This window comes from Balaenoptera ricei, chromosome 15, assembly GCF_028023285.1.
Source record: "Balaenoptera ricei isolate mBalRic1 chromosome 15, mBalRic1.hap2, whole genome shotgun sequence".
NCBI classification, from domain to species: Eukaryota; Metazoa; Chordata; class Mammalia; order Artiodactyla; family Balaenopteridae; genus Balaenoptera; species Balaenoptera ricei.
The window spans coordinates 47,707,421-47,724,484 of NC_082653.1; the positions used below are offsets into that span (position 1 = coordinate 47,707,421).

The 17,064-nt window shown below is 45.8% G+C and overlaps 1 protein-coding gene across 7 annotated transcripts in view; it reads right to left on the reverse strand.

Moving 5' to 3' along the window:
- The window catches only part of CFAP61 (cilia and flagella associated protein 61), a 256,494-nt gene that overhangs the window by 72,641 nt on the left and 166,789 nt on the right, over positions 1-17,064 (reverse strand). For all 7 annotated transcript variants that reach the window (XM_059898316.1, XM_059898315.1, XM_059898314.1 and 4 more), the window contains 3 exons: positions 16,543-16,641; positions 10,864-11,032; positions 1,383-1,557 (listed from right to left, as the gene is read on the reverse strand). In XM_059898316.1, the coding sequence (XP_059754299.1) occupies positions 1,383-1,557; positions 10,864-11,032; positions 16,543-16,641 (443 nt within the window). The remainder of the gene's footprint in view (positions 1-1,382; positions 1,558-10,863; positions 11,033-16,542; positions 16,642-17,064) is intronic.

A 17,064-nucleotide genomic window follows, 5' to 3' on the forward strand; every position in this document is an offset into this window, starting at 1 on the left:
TATCCCACCTCTGCTCAAAGGTTCCAGACCCAGTTGGTTTTATGGGTGATTCCTGTCCAACCTTTAGGTTATACAAAGTATTTCTGACCCACCAAAAATATGGAAAGCTTCCCCAAAACACTGTGTGAGACTAGCATATCCTTGATTCCAAAAACTTGCCAAGTAAAGCATAAAAGAGAAAACAGGCCAATCTTACCCATGAGTTTAGATGCAAATAGCCTCTAAGTACTAACAAATTGAATTCAGCAATGTATCGAATATCCTTTGATACCTATTTTTGATTTTTAATGAAGAGAAAACAGGCCAATCTTACTCATGAGTTTAGATGCAAATAGCCTCTAAGTACTAACAAATTGAATTCAGCAATGTATCAAATATCCTTTGATACCTATTTTTGATTTTTAATGAAGTAAATGTAGAAACTTGACAAAAAGTTAACTAACACCTAAATCTTCCACCAAAAATCAGAAGAAACTGTATTTAATTTTAATATATTAATTATATTAACTAACATAATGAAATTATATTTAAACAAATACATTCAATAAACTAATATATTCAATTTTATATACTGATCTCCACACTCCAGTCACTTACTGGTTTTTCCATCCCTGGACTGAATCAAAGGTCTGGGTTAGAAGCCCAGCCCATCACAGGTAGTTGTATAACCCAACCAAGTCCCTGATCCTCCCTGCGCTTTCGGTAAAATGAAGGGGCTGCAGTAAGTCATCTCTAAAACTTGACTCTCCAGGTTTCAATTAAAGACAAATAGGCAGCCAGGCCCTGTTCTAGTTATTCTACTAGTCAAACAATTTCCATTAACCCAAGCAATAGAGAGGAAGATGCTTGAGAAAACAATTTGTACAAATGTTTCACTCTCTCATTTGGCTTCAGGAAGTGGTAGGCAACTCGAATATGTTCATTTGTGGGAAGGACTGTGCAGGCAACCACGAGGGAGAACAATGGGTTGTGAAAGAAAAGAGCTCTTCCAACTCAGACCTTTCTTTTTCTTCCGAGGTCTTTTCAGCTTCACAAAAGGAGTCATATTTTCCATATAATTGCTAAACATGTTTGCTTATTAAATTATTCTTTAATTAGTTAACGATTTTAGCCATGCTTTGCTCTTTGGATATTCATTTTTGTGTAATAAAATAATTATAGATAATTAAACTATCTCAAGCCTTTTTCTTTCCCCCAGCAAACATGCTGGGTATCCAAAAATGACAAGTTGTAAATTAATCTGGAAAACAAAGCATGGCAGATGAATGATTTGGTTGGAATTAATTAGGCACTAATTATATACTGGAACTAGACGAAGAATAAGACTCATTATAAAAATAAAATGCTGTTCTGAAAAGATGCACAGTTACCAGCATCCTTACCTTCTGCAGCAATGGAGTTGTTCCTGATCCAAGTCAGGGCCTTCAAGCAATCTTCTTCGTCGTTGAGGGTGAAATGATTGCAGGGAACCGGGCCCGTGTACCGCCGCAGACTGCTGTTCAGAACTTCTCTGTTTGTCGGGTGTTGACTAATGTCGGCCCCTGTAGGGCATGGGACCTGAGATACGTTACAGAGAGATGCTTAGTTCAGTGGTAACAGGTGAAGCGCTCACAAGGAATGAGTTAATTCATTGATTGATTGATTAATTAATTAAAATAAACAAAGCAATACCCAGCACAGGTGTGCCTTTTTCTGTCTCCAGATATAATCAGGTCTTAATTACAAAAAAAAAACAAACAAACAGGTGAAATGACCACTTGGAGCTAATTCTCAGAAGGAGCTGCCCTGGTCATCTGATGCTGCGTAACAAGTTATTCCAAGGCTCGGTAGTGCCAAACCCCCATTCCATAGGCTCACAGATTCTGTAGGTCAGCCATGCAGCCAGGGAATGGTGGCGGACAGTTTGTCTTTGTTCAGCAATGTTGGAGGCCTCAGCTGGGAAAACCTGAAGGCTGGGGGTGGTGACCTGATGGCCGGGGGCTGGAATCACCTGGAGATAAACTCTCTCAATCCTTTTTCTTTCCCCAAGAAAACATGGTGGGTATTTAAAAAGATGACAAGTCATCACTCTACGTCTAGCAGTTGGTGCTGGCTGTGATCCCAGCTCGGGTTGTCGGCCGGAACACCACGTGGGGCCTCTCCCTGTGGCCTGAGCTTCCTCACGGCTGGGGCGCTGGGGGGTTGAGTTCCAGGGCACATGTCCTGGGAGAGGGTAGCAGTCCAGAGAGCTCCACATTTTTCTCTTCCCTGGTCCTGGGAGCCCAGCAGGGCCTCTCTTGCCACGTTCAGTCACGGAGGTCTTCACAGAGGCCTGGCCAGGGTCAAGGGGAGGGAACCCAGGACCCGCTTGTTCCTGCAAGGGGGGCGGGGCCACGGAAGAGCACGTGGTACTGGATTTGATGTCACTGTTTTTGGTAAAAACAATCTGCACCGAGGCAATGATATCAAGGGATTGAAATTCAAGCACATAGAGGGTCTACCCACCAAATGAGGGAAGTGGGCTACTACTTACTTGTGAAAATCATAGGATTATCTTTCACTTTGTCAAAGAAGTGCTCTCTCTCTCTCTCTCTCTCACTCAACACAAAGCCCTCCCAGTATAGCTCCTGTTCCCTCGCTTTTGACATAGACATGAGTGAAGACAGACGCTTTCCTCTGCTGTAGGTAAAGCAACAGCACAAACCCAATAACGGATGATGGCCAACTCTTGTCCTTGTTGTCCAGGATGCCGTGACAAGCTGGACGCCCAGGCCCCGGCCAGAGCATTCAGCCGTGACTCAACGCCATCCAGTCGTTGTCAGGGTAGAGCAGGGGTTCAGGGTGGCCAGATCTGATCGCTCAAGAAATGCCAGATAGTTGGGTTCTTTATGTGGATTCCTGATTTGTTCATTACTTTGGTTCAATTAAAATCGAGCAAACAGACGCCATTGTGGAAGCCAAGTCAAATGGCACAGTGGGGCGGGTGTGCCCAGTGGGCCCCTGTGCTGCCCCTCCGAGGTTCATTTGGTGGCAGGTGGAGATTATGGGAGATAACGAGGCCGGAACCTAGGGCAAGACTCCCAGGCAGCTCGGCTGCTGTTAGAGGCCCCGCACCAGCCGTCCTGCACATTTGTGGAGTGAGGCCTAAGGATGTGAGGCCAGACTCCTTCTACAGCTACGAAGGGCAAAACATTCACTGGCAGCAGAGACTAACACGGGCTCTGAGGAGGCTCTTCCTCCCCGACAACCGCGGGCAATGCCTGCTGTGCTGGGGGATGTGAATGCCGGCTGGTGCCCGGACACGTGGGGCTTCACTAAACCCCAGATGACATTTAGGAAACTTTCGGGTATATCCTTCCTCAAGAGAAATGGTAAAGCCTTGGCACATGGCTGTGATGTATTTAATTCAATTTCAGGCTGGACTAAAACAAAAAACAGAATCTATTTTTAAAGCTGGATGTCCTTTCTCCATGAAGAGGCTGCAGTAAAATGATATTTAGTAAAAAGGAACAACCCGATAAGTAGTGGTCATTTACTACAACTAAAATTGTGGAGGAAAGCTCTTATTAGCAATATAATTTATTTAGCAATATCACACTAAAATTTTGGCATTAGTATATTCATGGTTATCATAAAGCAGTCCATTGAGGGCTTTGGTGAATGGTTTAAAGTGCACAATACTGAATACTGTGCTTCGGAGGTCTGAAACTTTACCAGAACTACAACAAGCATTGTAGTATAAGAGAAAATGAAATTGGGGTAACATTATACCAGTTTAGTAAATCATGCTTTAACAAGTCAGGAAAAATCCTTAGCAGAAAAAGGCAGGGCTGAAGAACAAATTGAGAGCCATTCAATTTATAAAACTTTCAATGACTTACCATTCCAAATAGTGGGTGTTCAGATGAAAAAACAAGGAAAAGAGGTGGGGGGGAAGGAAGAAGGTCAAAAACGAGAATTAGTTTGCTACAATCCTGAAATGTAACTGCATTCTAATAATCCATATAATTCTTCCATGCACTTAAATGGGTGGAGTTGTTTTTGCACATTTTTAACTATAAAGAATTAGAGAAATTAAAGGGATAATATATTTTCATGTTCGCATGGTGGCATTTCACAAAATAGGCAAAACTGGAGCTAGAATTTTAAATCCCAAAGCTAATCAATTTGTCAACACAGAGTTTAGCAAAACTCAATACATCAAGAAGGATCTATGGGGAAAAATCATATTATGTCATCAACAAAAGGAGGGAGTAGAGTTCAACAGGAAGGAGTAGAGTTCGATAGGAGGGAGTAGAGTTCAACAGGAGGTGTGGGCACATTTACTGAAGACGCACCATCAGCGCTGGCTCCCCAAAGCAGAGCGTTCTCTACCACCACTGAACTGGCACTGACTCGTGATTGGAGAGAAGCAGACACTTCTCAACCATTCCAGATGATTTGGGACGGAGAATCACCTGCTGGTGAGAGCCCCTTGGCCACCCCATTCTCCTTGGCAAGTTAACATGGCAGCAGGGGATGCTGGTGGTCTACCCAATATCCTGTCTCCCTTTCTTTCTTAGTAACAGACTCCTGGGACATATGCCCAGTTGGAACATTTCCCAACTCATGACCTGAGAGGTCAAGAGAGAAAAGCAGGTGTCCTTGTGGGGGCAGGGGGAGGGCAACTCGAAAAGTCATTTTTCTGTAGTCTTTCCTCCTTCCTGCTTCTTGCACATGAAATGGCTGGAACCACAGCAGTCACCACAAGACGCTGAGGATGGAAGCCACATTCCAAAGGCGGAAGAACAAAAGACAGAAGGGCCTGGGTTCTTGAGGACACCAGGAAGCCACCTTACCAGAACTGAGGTTGCTTTTCTCCATATATTTTTAAAGAGAGAAAAAAAAAAAAAACTTAAAAAAAAAAACTGTTTATTTGACTCTAGCTATAAACGGTAAGTTCTAGAATTTGTGAGTTGTGAAGACTTTTAAAGCCATCCAGTGTAACCTCTGCACCACATGGATGGGAGAGGGCAGGAGGGAAGGAGGAGGCAAGGGGAAGGAGAAAGGGAGAGAGGGAGAGAGGAGAGAGATAGGCAGCGGCGAAGAACTGGAGCCAGACCACCTGGGCTCAGACCCTAGCCCCTAGTCTGCCACCCTTGTGTGACCTTGGACAAGTTGTCTTGTCTGACCTTTGACCTCAGCCCCACTGCAGCTTGGTTCCCTCACCTGTGAAATGGGGGTGGGAGTGGCAGGGAGCTCAGGGTGTTCCCACAAGGGTGACCTCAGGGAGCACTGGTGTGGTGCAAGGCCAGTGATCGATCCAGGTCAGGTGCTCTGACCTCTCCTGCCGGCTGCCCACTGTACCCGGTCAGACAGTCCCTCTTGGCGGAGGCTCTGACCCTTAGGAGGTAGTTTCTTAGGATGGATGCGTGCTGTAGTCCCATGGCTTCTGACGTCTGTCGTTATCTGCTTCCCGGGCCACACTGTCCGAGTCGAATTCATTTCTACACGAACACCCTCAGCCATCGGACTCTTTGCCCCTCTGGCTAAACATCCGGGGTGACCTCTCGTCTCTGGAGGTGCTTCAGCTGGTTCCTTCCCTTACGTGTGACACCAGGAAATGCACGTCATGCTGCAGGTGCACTTCTGTCCTGTGATACACTCTGTGACACAACCACGTTGTGCCATGTAACGGGCTCGTGACCTCCACGTCGTCGTCACGAATTTTACCCTTTGTCAGGATCAATGCTCTTATTTCTCCAGTTGATTCTGCTTCACCGGATATGACTATTGCTGCTGCTCGTAACAGCTGTTTGAATTTGCTTGACATCTTTTGTTGGTGCCCCTGGAACTATCTTTTCACTCTTAAACTCTGAGTGTGGTTGGTTTTGTATTCCTCTTGTATTTCGACGTCCCTCTAAAAACAGATCCTTGGTCTTGTAATGGGGGCAATTTAAAACCACGACACTCGCTGTTACAACTGTTAGGTTTTTTTCCTTATGCCATTCTGGTTCATACTTTCAAGTGTAAGCATCTTGGCTATTCTCTTTCTTTTCTTGCCTCTGGTTACATGAAGGATGTTTTCTTCCATTTTATCTTCTCCGGTTTTTGGAAGGTGAATTTATTTAGGCTGCTCAAAAGCATTCTTTAACCTTATTTCCTCTAAATTTAAGAGTCAAGAATGAAACATTGCCTTTGTGCTTCCCCATTTAAGACACTGCATAGTCCTCCTTGGCCACCTCTCTCCCTATTTTCAAGAACTCGGTTTTGATTAGATTACTTTAGAGTAAGATTCATTATTGCCCATCTTGGATTTATTCTCAGATTTATAAAAATGATTTGGATTATCTTTTTTTTTTTTAAATGAAAGCTTCTTTATTTATTTGTTTATTTATTTTTGGCTGTGTTGGGTCTTCATTTCTGTGTGAGGGCTTTCTCTAGTTGCAACGAGCGGGGGCCACTCTTCATCGCGGTGCACGGGCCTCTCACTGTCGCGGCCTCTCTTGTTGCGGAGCACAAGCTCCAGCATCGCAGGCTCAGTAGTTGTGGCTCACGGGCCTAGTTGCTCCACGGCATTTGGGATCTTCCCAGACCAGAGCTCGAGCCCTTGTCCCCTGCATTGGCAGGCAGATTCTCAACCACTGCGCCACCAGGGAAGCCCCTGGATTACCTTTTAACTTGTTTGTGGTATTGCCATGTGTCCTTTTATACTACTGTGCCCAGTTCTTTTCTGTCTCCGTTTGTACAGAGTGCGAATTAAAGACCACGGAAGATCCTCTTTCTCAGGCCTGGCCCATAAAGAACACTTTTTGCCATCCTCCAATAGGATACACTTAGGCGAGCATGCAATGACTGAATTGCCCATTTTCTTCAAAATTCTGAGCAGCCAGTTTCATTTTCTTAAACCACTGAAGGCTGGAGAGGTAAGTTTTTGTTGCTTGCCTTATTTTTGTTCTTTTTTATGCAGGGGGGGGGGGTTGGTAATCTGCTATTTTTCTCTTAAAGTTTGTTCATTGTTTTCCCTATCGTTCTCATAGAACCAAAATTTCATCAGAATGTAACTAGCTGGGAAAATTCTTCTATGATTTTGCCAAGAATGTGGTCAACTGGATGATGTTTTCAGGTAAGGAAAGTTTTCTTCTAGCATATCTTTATTGTCTCTATTACATGTGTTTGGGCCTCTTCTTTGGGAGAAGCACTGTCCAGGCATGGCCTCCACCTCTAGCATATCTTCTTGTCTCTGGCACCCAATGTATCCCTTTGTCCTTTGCCTCCACCCTCCAGGGGAGCTTTGTGATTGGTCTTCAGCTGACATCACCAACTTGTACAGAAGCAGGTCTGTCTCTTGATGGGGATTTAACATCAATCCTTTCTTACTCCCCGTCTCCCTTTTCATCTCACCCTGTGGCCTTCTCAGCTCAGACTCTGCTTGTCGAATGTCTTTGGCTCCTGTGATGGAGACCGTAATGAGGATGATACACAGTGTCCTGGGGATAGAGACAGAGACAGAGACAGAGAAAGAGGGGCAGAGAGAGACACAGAGAGAGAGAGAGAGGGAGAGGATCCTGCATTCCTGCCTTCTGGAATATTTTCAAAAGTATGTTCTTGCTCTGATTTTTCTAGATGTCGTTCTCTTTTCTCTTATTCTGTGTTATCTTTTAGTTCCAGTTCTTTCTTGCTGTGCAACAAACTCACACCAAAACTTAGTGGTTTAAACCAACACTGTTTTGTCACCTTTCATGATTTTGTGGCCAGAAGTTCGGGTAGAGCTTGGCTGGGCAATCCTTTTATTCCATGTGTTATCGATAGAGGGCACTTGGTGACATTCAGTGTATGGATGGTCTGGTCTGGAGGGTCCATGATGGCTTCACTCACATGTCTGGGGCCTTGGCAGGGATGGCTGAGAGACTGGGCTCGGCTGGAACCCTCAACTGGAGAACCCATGTATGGCATTTCCAGCACAGCGGTCATAGGGTATCTGGAATCCTTATGTGGCAGCTCAGGGCTCCAGGAGCCACTGTTCCCACAGACAAAGAGAAGCTGCCTAGCCTTTGACTTGGACTTAAATTCACGCCATGTCACTTCCTTCGTACTCTGCTGGCCAAGGCTGTCACAAGCCTGCCCAGATTCAAGGGGAGGAGATGTTGGCTCTGATGGGAGAAGCCTCAGGGAATCTGAAGTCTTGATTCAAAACGGCCTCTTTTCTTTGGCCTCATGCTGTTATTTTCCCCTTTAATCCGCCCCAACACAGGGAGGTCTCTTCATGCTGGGCGCTGCCAAACGACAAGGGGTAGCACCTTGACGCGTGCAGCTCTGTCCACCCTCTGCAGCAGGCTCTCGCCTGGGCCTGCACTGTCCCGGATGCCACGTTCTTCTATCTCCCGTCTGAGACATAACTCGCCTCCTTGGAGACCACATACATTGCTCACCCACACCAAGCTCACCAGAGCTCACACCCCACTTGCCCTCGCCCGGCTGCACGCTCTCGCCCCCCACCCCCCGGCTAGCTTTCCCCGAGCGCCACCCCGTGGGAGTCCCAGCCACGGTTTTCTCATGGCCCATGCCAACCCATCTGGCTTCAGGCTGACACATTTTTATCCCTCTTCTCTTTGAGATGACCCACACCCAGGCGTGGGAGCGGGCATCTCTCCGTCTCTGCTCGATGCTCCATGAGCCAGGGAGGGGGCTCGGGGACCCTGGTTATAAGGTCTTGCAGACAGTTTTTCAGAACCGTCATCGTCCAAAGTGGAAAGGTCAGAGGTAATGTCGGAAGTTGACTGATCAAGGGGAAAACTTCTATAAACACATTGTTTGTAGTTCTGGGGGGTAACCAATGAAGAACAAACAACAGAAATGCCTCAGAATGGCTGACCCTGGCAAGAGGGCTTGGAAGTAGAGACCAGGGCTCCTCACACGCAGCCCTGCAGCACACTGTATCTTGTGCATGGATTTTCTGATTAAAAAAATAAGTGCTATGGATTTGGATATCAAAAATATTGCATGATATTTTAGACTGGTACATGTCATTTACAGGTCAGATTAGAGGTTAAGATTTGTAATTATATTTTATAACAGGTAGTCTTCTTGCTTGTTTTCATGACTTTAACTTGTTGGTATTTTTTTAAATCACAAAATTGGGGCAAAACCGTGAGAGTGGAGGAGAAGGGAAATAGGGAAAGAAATAAGAGCCGGAAGCTCCTAGTGAATCCAGCTGCCTTTTTTATATCAGTCTATGTACCTTTAATCTTTATGTCCTTCTGGAAGAATTAAATTGAAACTCTCTTTATCACTTCATTTCGTGTTTCCCATTGTTAAAAGGGCAAGAGCTTAATGTGCCACAGACTAAAGCCGCAGGGGCAGCTGGGCACACATGGGCAGACGCCCGAGTCTCTGGACAGCTGGCCGGGCCTTCCTGTCACATTTTCCCAAGTCCACGGTCGCAGGCAGCAGCTGGAACTCGGAGGGGCAGGTGAGGGGGACAAAGGGGTGCTTGGTGTTTTCTTCTGGTTTCACGTTTGAAAAAGAGGAGTACTTAAGTAACCAGTTTATTTTTCTCCTTTATCCAGAAAAAAAAAAATCCTTTCCTACACTTTGAGAATTGGATTGCTTTAAAAGAAGAAGAAGGAGAAGGAGAAGAGGAAGAATGGGAGGAGGAAGGGGAAGAAAGAAAAGAAACGAAATCACTCAGACGCTGATCCAAGCTGGGTCCTCAGGTGGGCCCCTCACTAGCGGCCTTGGCCTTACCCAGAAACGTGTTAGAACCGAGGTATCTCAGCCACGGCCCCCACCCCACCCCCTGCTCAGCATCTACGTTTTAACGAGACGCACAGGGGATGTGTGTGCACATGGCAGCGTGAGGAGTGCTGCTGTAAGGTACAGGTGAGGTTCTAGGTCGAGAAAGTTCAAGTCTGTGTTTCTCCGCCTTAGCTTAGAATCACCTGGGAGCTTCAGAAAAATACTGATGACTGGACCCCACTCATCCCCAGAATAATTAAAACAGAGCCTCTGGGGGCGGGGCCCTGGCCTGGGTTTATATCAAAAGTGCCCCAGGTGCTCTCAATGGGTAGCCCAGGCTCAGCGCTCGAAGTCAGTGATGCGCGCAGTTGCTGGGCTGTCTATCCCCACCAGGCCGGCCTCCCCTGGCTCATCTGTGGGAAGCAGGCCTGAGCACATCCCCAAGGTGGCCTAGGACAGGAGCAGAAAAACATGACCAGTGCCTGGGGTGGACAGGGGATAACTCCCTACAAACCCAACTTGGAGGCCTATCCAGTCCCTGAGAGAAAATGTAATGAAAAGACTCCATCATCTAAGTCTCTTTTCATCAAAGAGATGCCCTATTTCTGTGGCATTTCTGCATGAAATGCTCCGGCGTTGCAAAGCGAGAATGTTCAAATTCGCTTCTGTCGGATGTTGAATAGGTCACATCCTGCAACACTTCCCTGGAATGTGGCTTGAGAATTTAATCGAGATGGAAAGCACGGTCACCAGGTAAGCAACCAGCCACACTTCCTAGCTTTGTAACCGAGAGACAAAATAAAATAAGGCTGACAGAAGGTGCGCATGTTTGAAATACTTTCTCGCAAGCCCATTGCCACTGCCGAATGTTAGCCTCTTGAAACATAAATTAATTTTCTACAGATGCACGCCGGGCTGCGTCTGGATTCTGCTCTGGTGAGCAGTACGTGTTAGACTTCTGGACAACAGCTTCGAGGATGACATTTCTCCTCTTGCTGTGATTCTCTTGCTGTGATTCTTAACCTTGAGCAGAATGTTTTTCTTGGAATGGGTTTCCAGGAGGGTTTTGGACCCAATTCCGGTCACATGTGCAGGTGGGAGGCACGCTCTTGACCCTGAGACATGGGCCTGGTCAGCACGTGACCCCCGCCATCCCCGAGGGCTCACCTGGTACTGCTGCCCGGTGCAGAGGACGAGGTGGTCGTAGGGCACGACTTCTTCTCTGGAAACGATGACCTGCTTAGCTGCTCGGTCTATGGCAGTCATTTTACCAACCACCACGTTGACCCAGGAGCATAGCGACATCAACGCGTGATCTTTGTCATTATAACAGTGGCTGTGGAGAGAGAGGCTCCATCAGTGACATTTGAGCAGCTGACAGCGGGCATTAATTAGACATCTGGTGAGCTGGTCCGAGTCCCCTGGTGGGCCGAGCCTGTGCTCTTGCTGGGAGTTTACCGGGACCCAGGCTAGCTAGGAGATTTGTCCTTATGAGACACTTAGTCGCAAATTGACATCTTCCCATTAAAGCTAAATTGTTCTGCCTGGGGTAGACCAGTCCACAACAGGGAGGGTGTGTGTGTGTGTGTGTGTGTGTGTGTGTGTGTGTGTGTGTGTGTAATCATTCATATATACTCTTGCTTCCATTTCATGGCGGGTGTAAATTTACTTTAGCAGTTGGTCTGTCATATTGACAACTGTCATATTGACCACAGACTCAGAGCGAATGAGGATGAAGAAAGTGACATCTGAGGATTCTCACAGGCAGGGCTCAAGGTCCAGAATATCGAGAACCCTGCCTATTTGCTAAGGCTTTTCAATATATGACTAATTTCAATAAATGACTAATTCATTCTTAGAATTAGTGTATGGATTCATGCCAAAACAACAAAACGCATTTTATTTAGAGAAAATGTCCATTAGGGAATTATGTTTGCAGCCAGTACAATCCCTGGGGACTCTGGGGAGTCACTTCTCAGGGTAAAGGTGATTTACGGGGACCGCTGCTTCCATAAGAGCAGGCCCAGGGTAGACGGGTTTTGTTCTCTGGGTTCTATTCGAGGGTGAACACAATACTGTAATGGGAGAAAAGTGGGTTTCCTGTGGCTTTGGGTTTATTTAGAGTCCTGTGAGGGTTGTTTCCAGAATTTTCTGGAAGGTTTGACCTCATGTACATGACGTTTTAATAACCCCGTTCTGAAGACGCAGAGAGTAGGGCAGCAGAACAGCGAGAGTCTGTTTAAATCTAGGCTTCCCCGTGCCAGGGTCTGTGTCCCTGCTCTGTCGCCAATGAAAATGGACCCTGGGGACTCTGCACCCCTTTTTAGAACTTCAGTTTCCTCACCTCTCAGCAGGGGATAACGACCCCTCCTCACATGCCTCGAGCATTGCAAGGGATGGACACGAGAATGTTAAGAGATGCTGTCTGTCAAGTGGGATGCATATGTGAAGGGTATTATTCCAAATAATATTAATGATACACAATCCTGTTTACTCTCCTTGGAGGCAAACAGGATTCTGAAGTGGTAATGGGAGAACATTTTTTCTTTTTGATCCACGCATGAGTCTGCTCTCACCACACAAAAAGAATCCTGGTAATGGATGCACATTAGACCCTGTTATAGGGCCTGTGAAAGAGAATGGAGTCTGGGCTTTGTATCTCTCCACACAATGACACTTAAAAACAAGAAAATTTCTTCTTAATAAGAAAAGAAAATCGGGGGCTGGCCTGCCACAGGAAAATAACAGATAGATGAAATTCTCTTATAAAAAGCCATTTTGGTAGCTTTACAGGAAAACAGGAGGCTTCACCGATTTCATACATCTATGAGAGACCCATGAGGGATTGTTCTTACTTGGGACGTGATCCGTTCCTAACAGCAGCAGTACTGTCAGCCGTCCAAGATGAGGAAAAATTAAATGTAGTTAATACACAGGGATTCGTCATATGAGGATTTGCTCAAAGATGAAAGTTCTCAGGGGAAATTTGGGGAAGGCTAAGACGATGTTATTTCTTATGACAGTAGGCCAGCGGTGTTGATAATTTCAGAATGCATACTTCAGAGATAAAATCTGAAGCTCTGTACAGTGGGAACTGCACCCGGGAACACTGGGGTTGCAGGGACCTTAGGAAGCACTGAAAAATGTGGGGTGCTTGCTTTTACAGCCTGTGACCACATGGAATGACATTTCTCAGTTTAGAAACTGAGAAGTTTACACTGTGTGTAGCTGATGCCTATCTGTTTTGGATATTAGAATCCATTCTGGACCTTCTTTAATTTACCCATCAGGTAGTGAGACTAGATATTGGAGACTGTAAGTGATATTTCTCCAAAATTATTTCCTAAGCAGAGTTAACGAGCATTAAGATTCCCACAGGGCAGGGACCTTCTCCAGGCTTGAGGACAAGAGAAATATCTCCACTAGCGTCCTCTGGAAGAGAGAGAAGGAACCAAAAAGGTAGGTCAACTTCGTGTTTCTCAAGTGACCTTGACTCTGATGCAAAAATAATGTGAAAGCTTGTCTTCACAGAACATTCTGGGGACAGGTAATAAGGAGGAGAAAAAAAGTAGAAATGCAGGATGGGGGAATTGCTGGAACAGGACATATGTGGAGAGTGGCCAGATTGCTCAAAGTTGCAGTGACCCCAAACCTAGTGATAGGAAGACTTAGCCTAAAGTTCCAGGTACAAAATTAAGAGCAAACTCCAGAGGAATAAATGTAAGTGTGGTGAAGACCTGCACTTCATGGAATCAGAACCCTGCAGGACCGGAAAGAACCTCAGAGTTTTCCAGCAAGGGTTTACCGTGACACTCCCAGAAGAAGAAGCACCATAATTAACCTTCAGTTATTCAGAGCTGATTGTCCAATTAGTGGGTTTCTCCCGTTGCCGGTTCCTCCTCCCCTCCCTCCGCCCTCCTTTCTGCTGCATCCCGGGCACATCATTAGCATGTCCACCAGAGGCTGGACAGGGCGAGGTTCGGGCAGGGGAGGTGGGGAGACAAAACATGGCTTTTCAAAAAGTAGTAACAGCAATAATAAATCAAAACACTGGTTACGGAAAAGTTCAGAATTTGTATTTAGCGTGAGGAATTCGAATCATTAAATTTTTGGACATCAATGCACTTGTTCTTTCTAAACTCCATGACCAGACATAATTTCCTGTATTGGGGTCTGAGGAACGTTTGAAAGGCAACATCCTGTCGATGTTTCAATTTGTGGTTTCTAAGAGGATAACATGCAGGTACCCATCCAGAGACATCTTATATGGCTGTGGTATTTAGTTCCTGTCTACACCCTGATGGAGAGGACTTCTTCAGGTACTTTTGGAGGTAACTGTCATCTATTTGACATTATTTACTGAGCACCTGCTAAATGCCAAGCACTGTCCCAGATGCTGGGAACCCATCAGTGAACAAAAGGCAAAAAAATTCCTGCCCTTGTGGAGTTTACATCATAGTTGAAGGATTCAGAATAAACAATTTTAAAAGGCAAATTGTATAATATTTACAAGGATTTCAGTAGCAAGAAAGAGAGCAGAGAAGGAGGACTAGAGTGTGTTGGAGAGTTGGCTGCAGACGACTAGATGCTCAGAGTAGGTCTCATGTAAAAGCTGACATTTCAGCAAAGACTTGAAGAGAGAAAAGCAAAGATCCCCAAGGTGAGGACTTGCCTGTTGTGTTCGAGGGACATCAAGTAGGCTGGTGTGGTGACAGCAGAGAGAACAAGGGCAAAAATAGTAAAAGAGGAGGTCAGGGGCTTCCCTGGTGGCGCAGTGGTTGAGAATCTGCCTGTCAATGCAGGGGACACGGGTTCGAGCCCTGGTCTGGGAAGATTCCAAATGCCACGGAGCAACTAGGCCCATGAGCCACAACTACTGAGCCTGCGCGTCTGGAGCTTGTGCTCCACAACAAGAGAGGCCGCGACAGTGAGAGGCCTGCGCACCGCGATGAAGAGTGGCCCCCACTCGCCGCAACTAGAGAAAGCCCTCGCATAGAAACGAAGACCCAACACAGCCATAAATAAATAAATAAATATTAAAAAAAAAAAAAGAGGAGGTCAGAGGAGCCAGCAGAACAGGGGCAGATTTCAGACTGGAGCATCTGGAAATTTCTGTGACTACAGAATCCTTCTGCAGCTGGGCTGTCTGATAGGGCAGCTGCGAGCCACACGTGGCTAGCCGCCCACTTCAAATGTGGCCCATGTAATCAACGAGCTGAATTTTAATCCCCTTTAACTGTAATTAATTGAAATTTAAGCAGCCACATGTGGCTCACTGCCGCCACACTGGACAGAGCAGCTCCAGGCCGCTCGGGAGTTGACAGGATCTGATTCACGTTTCTGCAGGCTTGCTCTGGCCACTGGATTGGGAGTGTGGAGGGAGAAGGACAGAGGCAGAGACCCCAGGTGACCGTGCACCCAGCCACATGCAGGTCCCCACAGAATCAGGCCAGCAGAGCATCACTTGCTAGCCTGTCTCTCCTGGAACACCCCTGACCTGGGGACTGACAGAAACCTTTGCCAGGCCGACTGAATGAAATTCCTCATGAGACATTTATCAGGAACACCAGCGTTTCCTGGGAATTATGTCATTTGGAAAGAAGGGAAAGTGAGGGAAGGGGGTGTACGTGGGTTGATCCTCCATGCTCAGCCAGAACTTGGTGTTAGGCTAATTTTAACCAAAAACTCCAGCAAGCCTGGCTTATCATACACATTTCCAGTCAAAACCCCCAAAGCTCAGAGAGATGAAATCCCCTTTGTGGTGGGAGCAGGATCTGAATTCATCGACCTGGCTCAAAACCCATGTCTTTTTGACTGCACCCTGATGATGTCCTTCGCCAAACCCCAAAGTTTATAGTCTGGTAAAAGTATTAGGTCAAAATGAGCCTAGCTCTGCTGGCAAGGAGACTGCCGTTTTTCTCACAGTTTGAAGGCAAAGTCAGCCTTTTTCACAGAGGAAAGAGGGTCCTTCGTTGTGGATCTAAAATGAAAACCCCCTGAGAGAGAACAATTTCCTCCCTCCTTGTTGGAAAAATTGGGACATTGTTTCTAGAGGCAGGGAGCCTAATCATTCTTATACTCATGCTTTGCTACAGGAAATTAAAATGAATGGAAGCTGTGTGATAATGAAGTGGCATTTTCTAGAAGGGGTGTTGTCAAAGACTGATTCCACTGGGACAGAAACAATGATAGACTCAGAGGACTCAGAAGGCCTCTGCCTCATCAGCCCTGATGACAAAGGGCCAGGTGGGCCTGAGACCCTCATCCCACGGAGGTGCCCAGACTTTAGCTCCCTCCGGCAAATTGCCTGGTCTGATGCAAATACAGTCACCAAGCTCCCATGCCCTGGAGTGTCACTCAGAACCCAAAAGCAGGTGGTGTCTGGGTCACAGACCCGTCCCAGTTGTTTGGAACAGGGCCGGCATCCTCCCAGACCTGCCGTTCACTCTTAACTTGCATTTGTATCTCCTAAGGAACATCTGAACTCAGGAGAAAAGCCTGCCACTTCCCTTTCCTACCATTTAGCAGAAAAAGGACTGCACACAAATTAGGACATTTAGGCTTCAGAATGAAAAAGCAGGGGAGGGATAAATTAGGAGATTGGGATTAACATACACACACTACTATATATTAAATAGATAATCAACAAGGACCTACTATATAGGACTGGGAACTCTACTCAATATTCTGTAATAACCTATATGGGAAAAGAATCTGAAAAAGAGGAGATATATGTATATGTATAACTGAGTCACTTTGCTGTACACCTGAAACTAACACAACATTGTAAATCAACTATAATCCAATATAAAATAAAATTTAAAAAGAAGAAAATAGAATTCATACTCGCTTGCTAAAAACTTCCTTTGTTCAGTGCCCAGAAGTTTTTTTCCTGGGAGTCCGTGGGTTGAAATCAGGGTGAGATTACTGAACTTCAGGTGAGAGCTAAGGAGAAAGAAAAAAAGAAAAAAAAAAAGAGGTAAAGCACAATTCAGTGAAAGTTTATTACAATTCAATTTAACCTTATTTCACGCGTCTTCCAATTGTTGAGTCTTTCTTTGAACGTAGCAACTTTTTTTGCACAAACCTTCCAAGAGAACCGACCATTTAAATGAAAGAAGTGAGAGGGTGCCGGAGCAGCTAATGGCAGAAACTTCCAAAAGCTGTGACCTTGTGAAGGCAGGTACCATTTAACTTTTTAAAATTTGCTTCTCAGAGTAAAACAAAATAAAACCCCAAAATGGGAGGAAGCAGGTAAATTTAGTGTAAGTCAACGCAAAGTTTGAGTTTCAGACTCCTTTTGAGAGATGGCCTGGAATTCTAACCACCATGGTGAAACTTGCTGAGTGCTTACACTCAAGTGCTCTG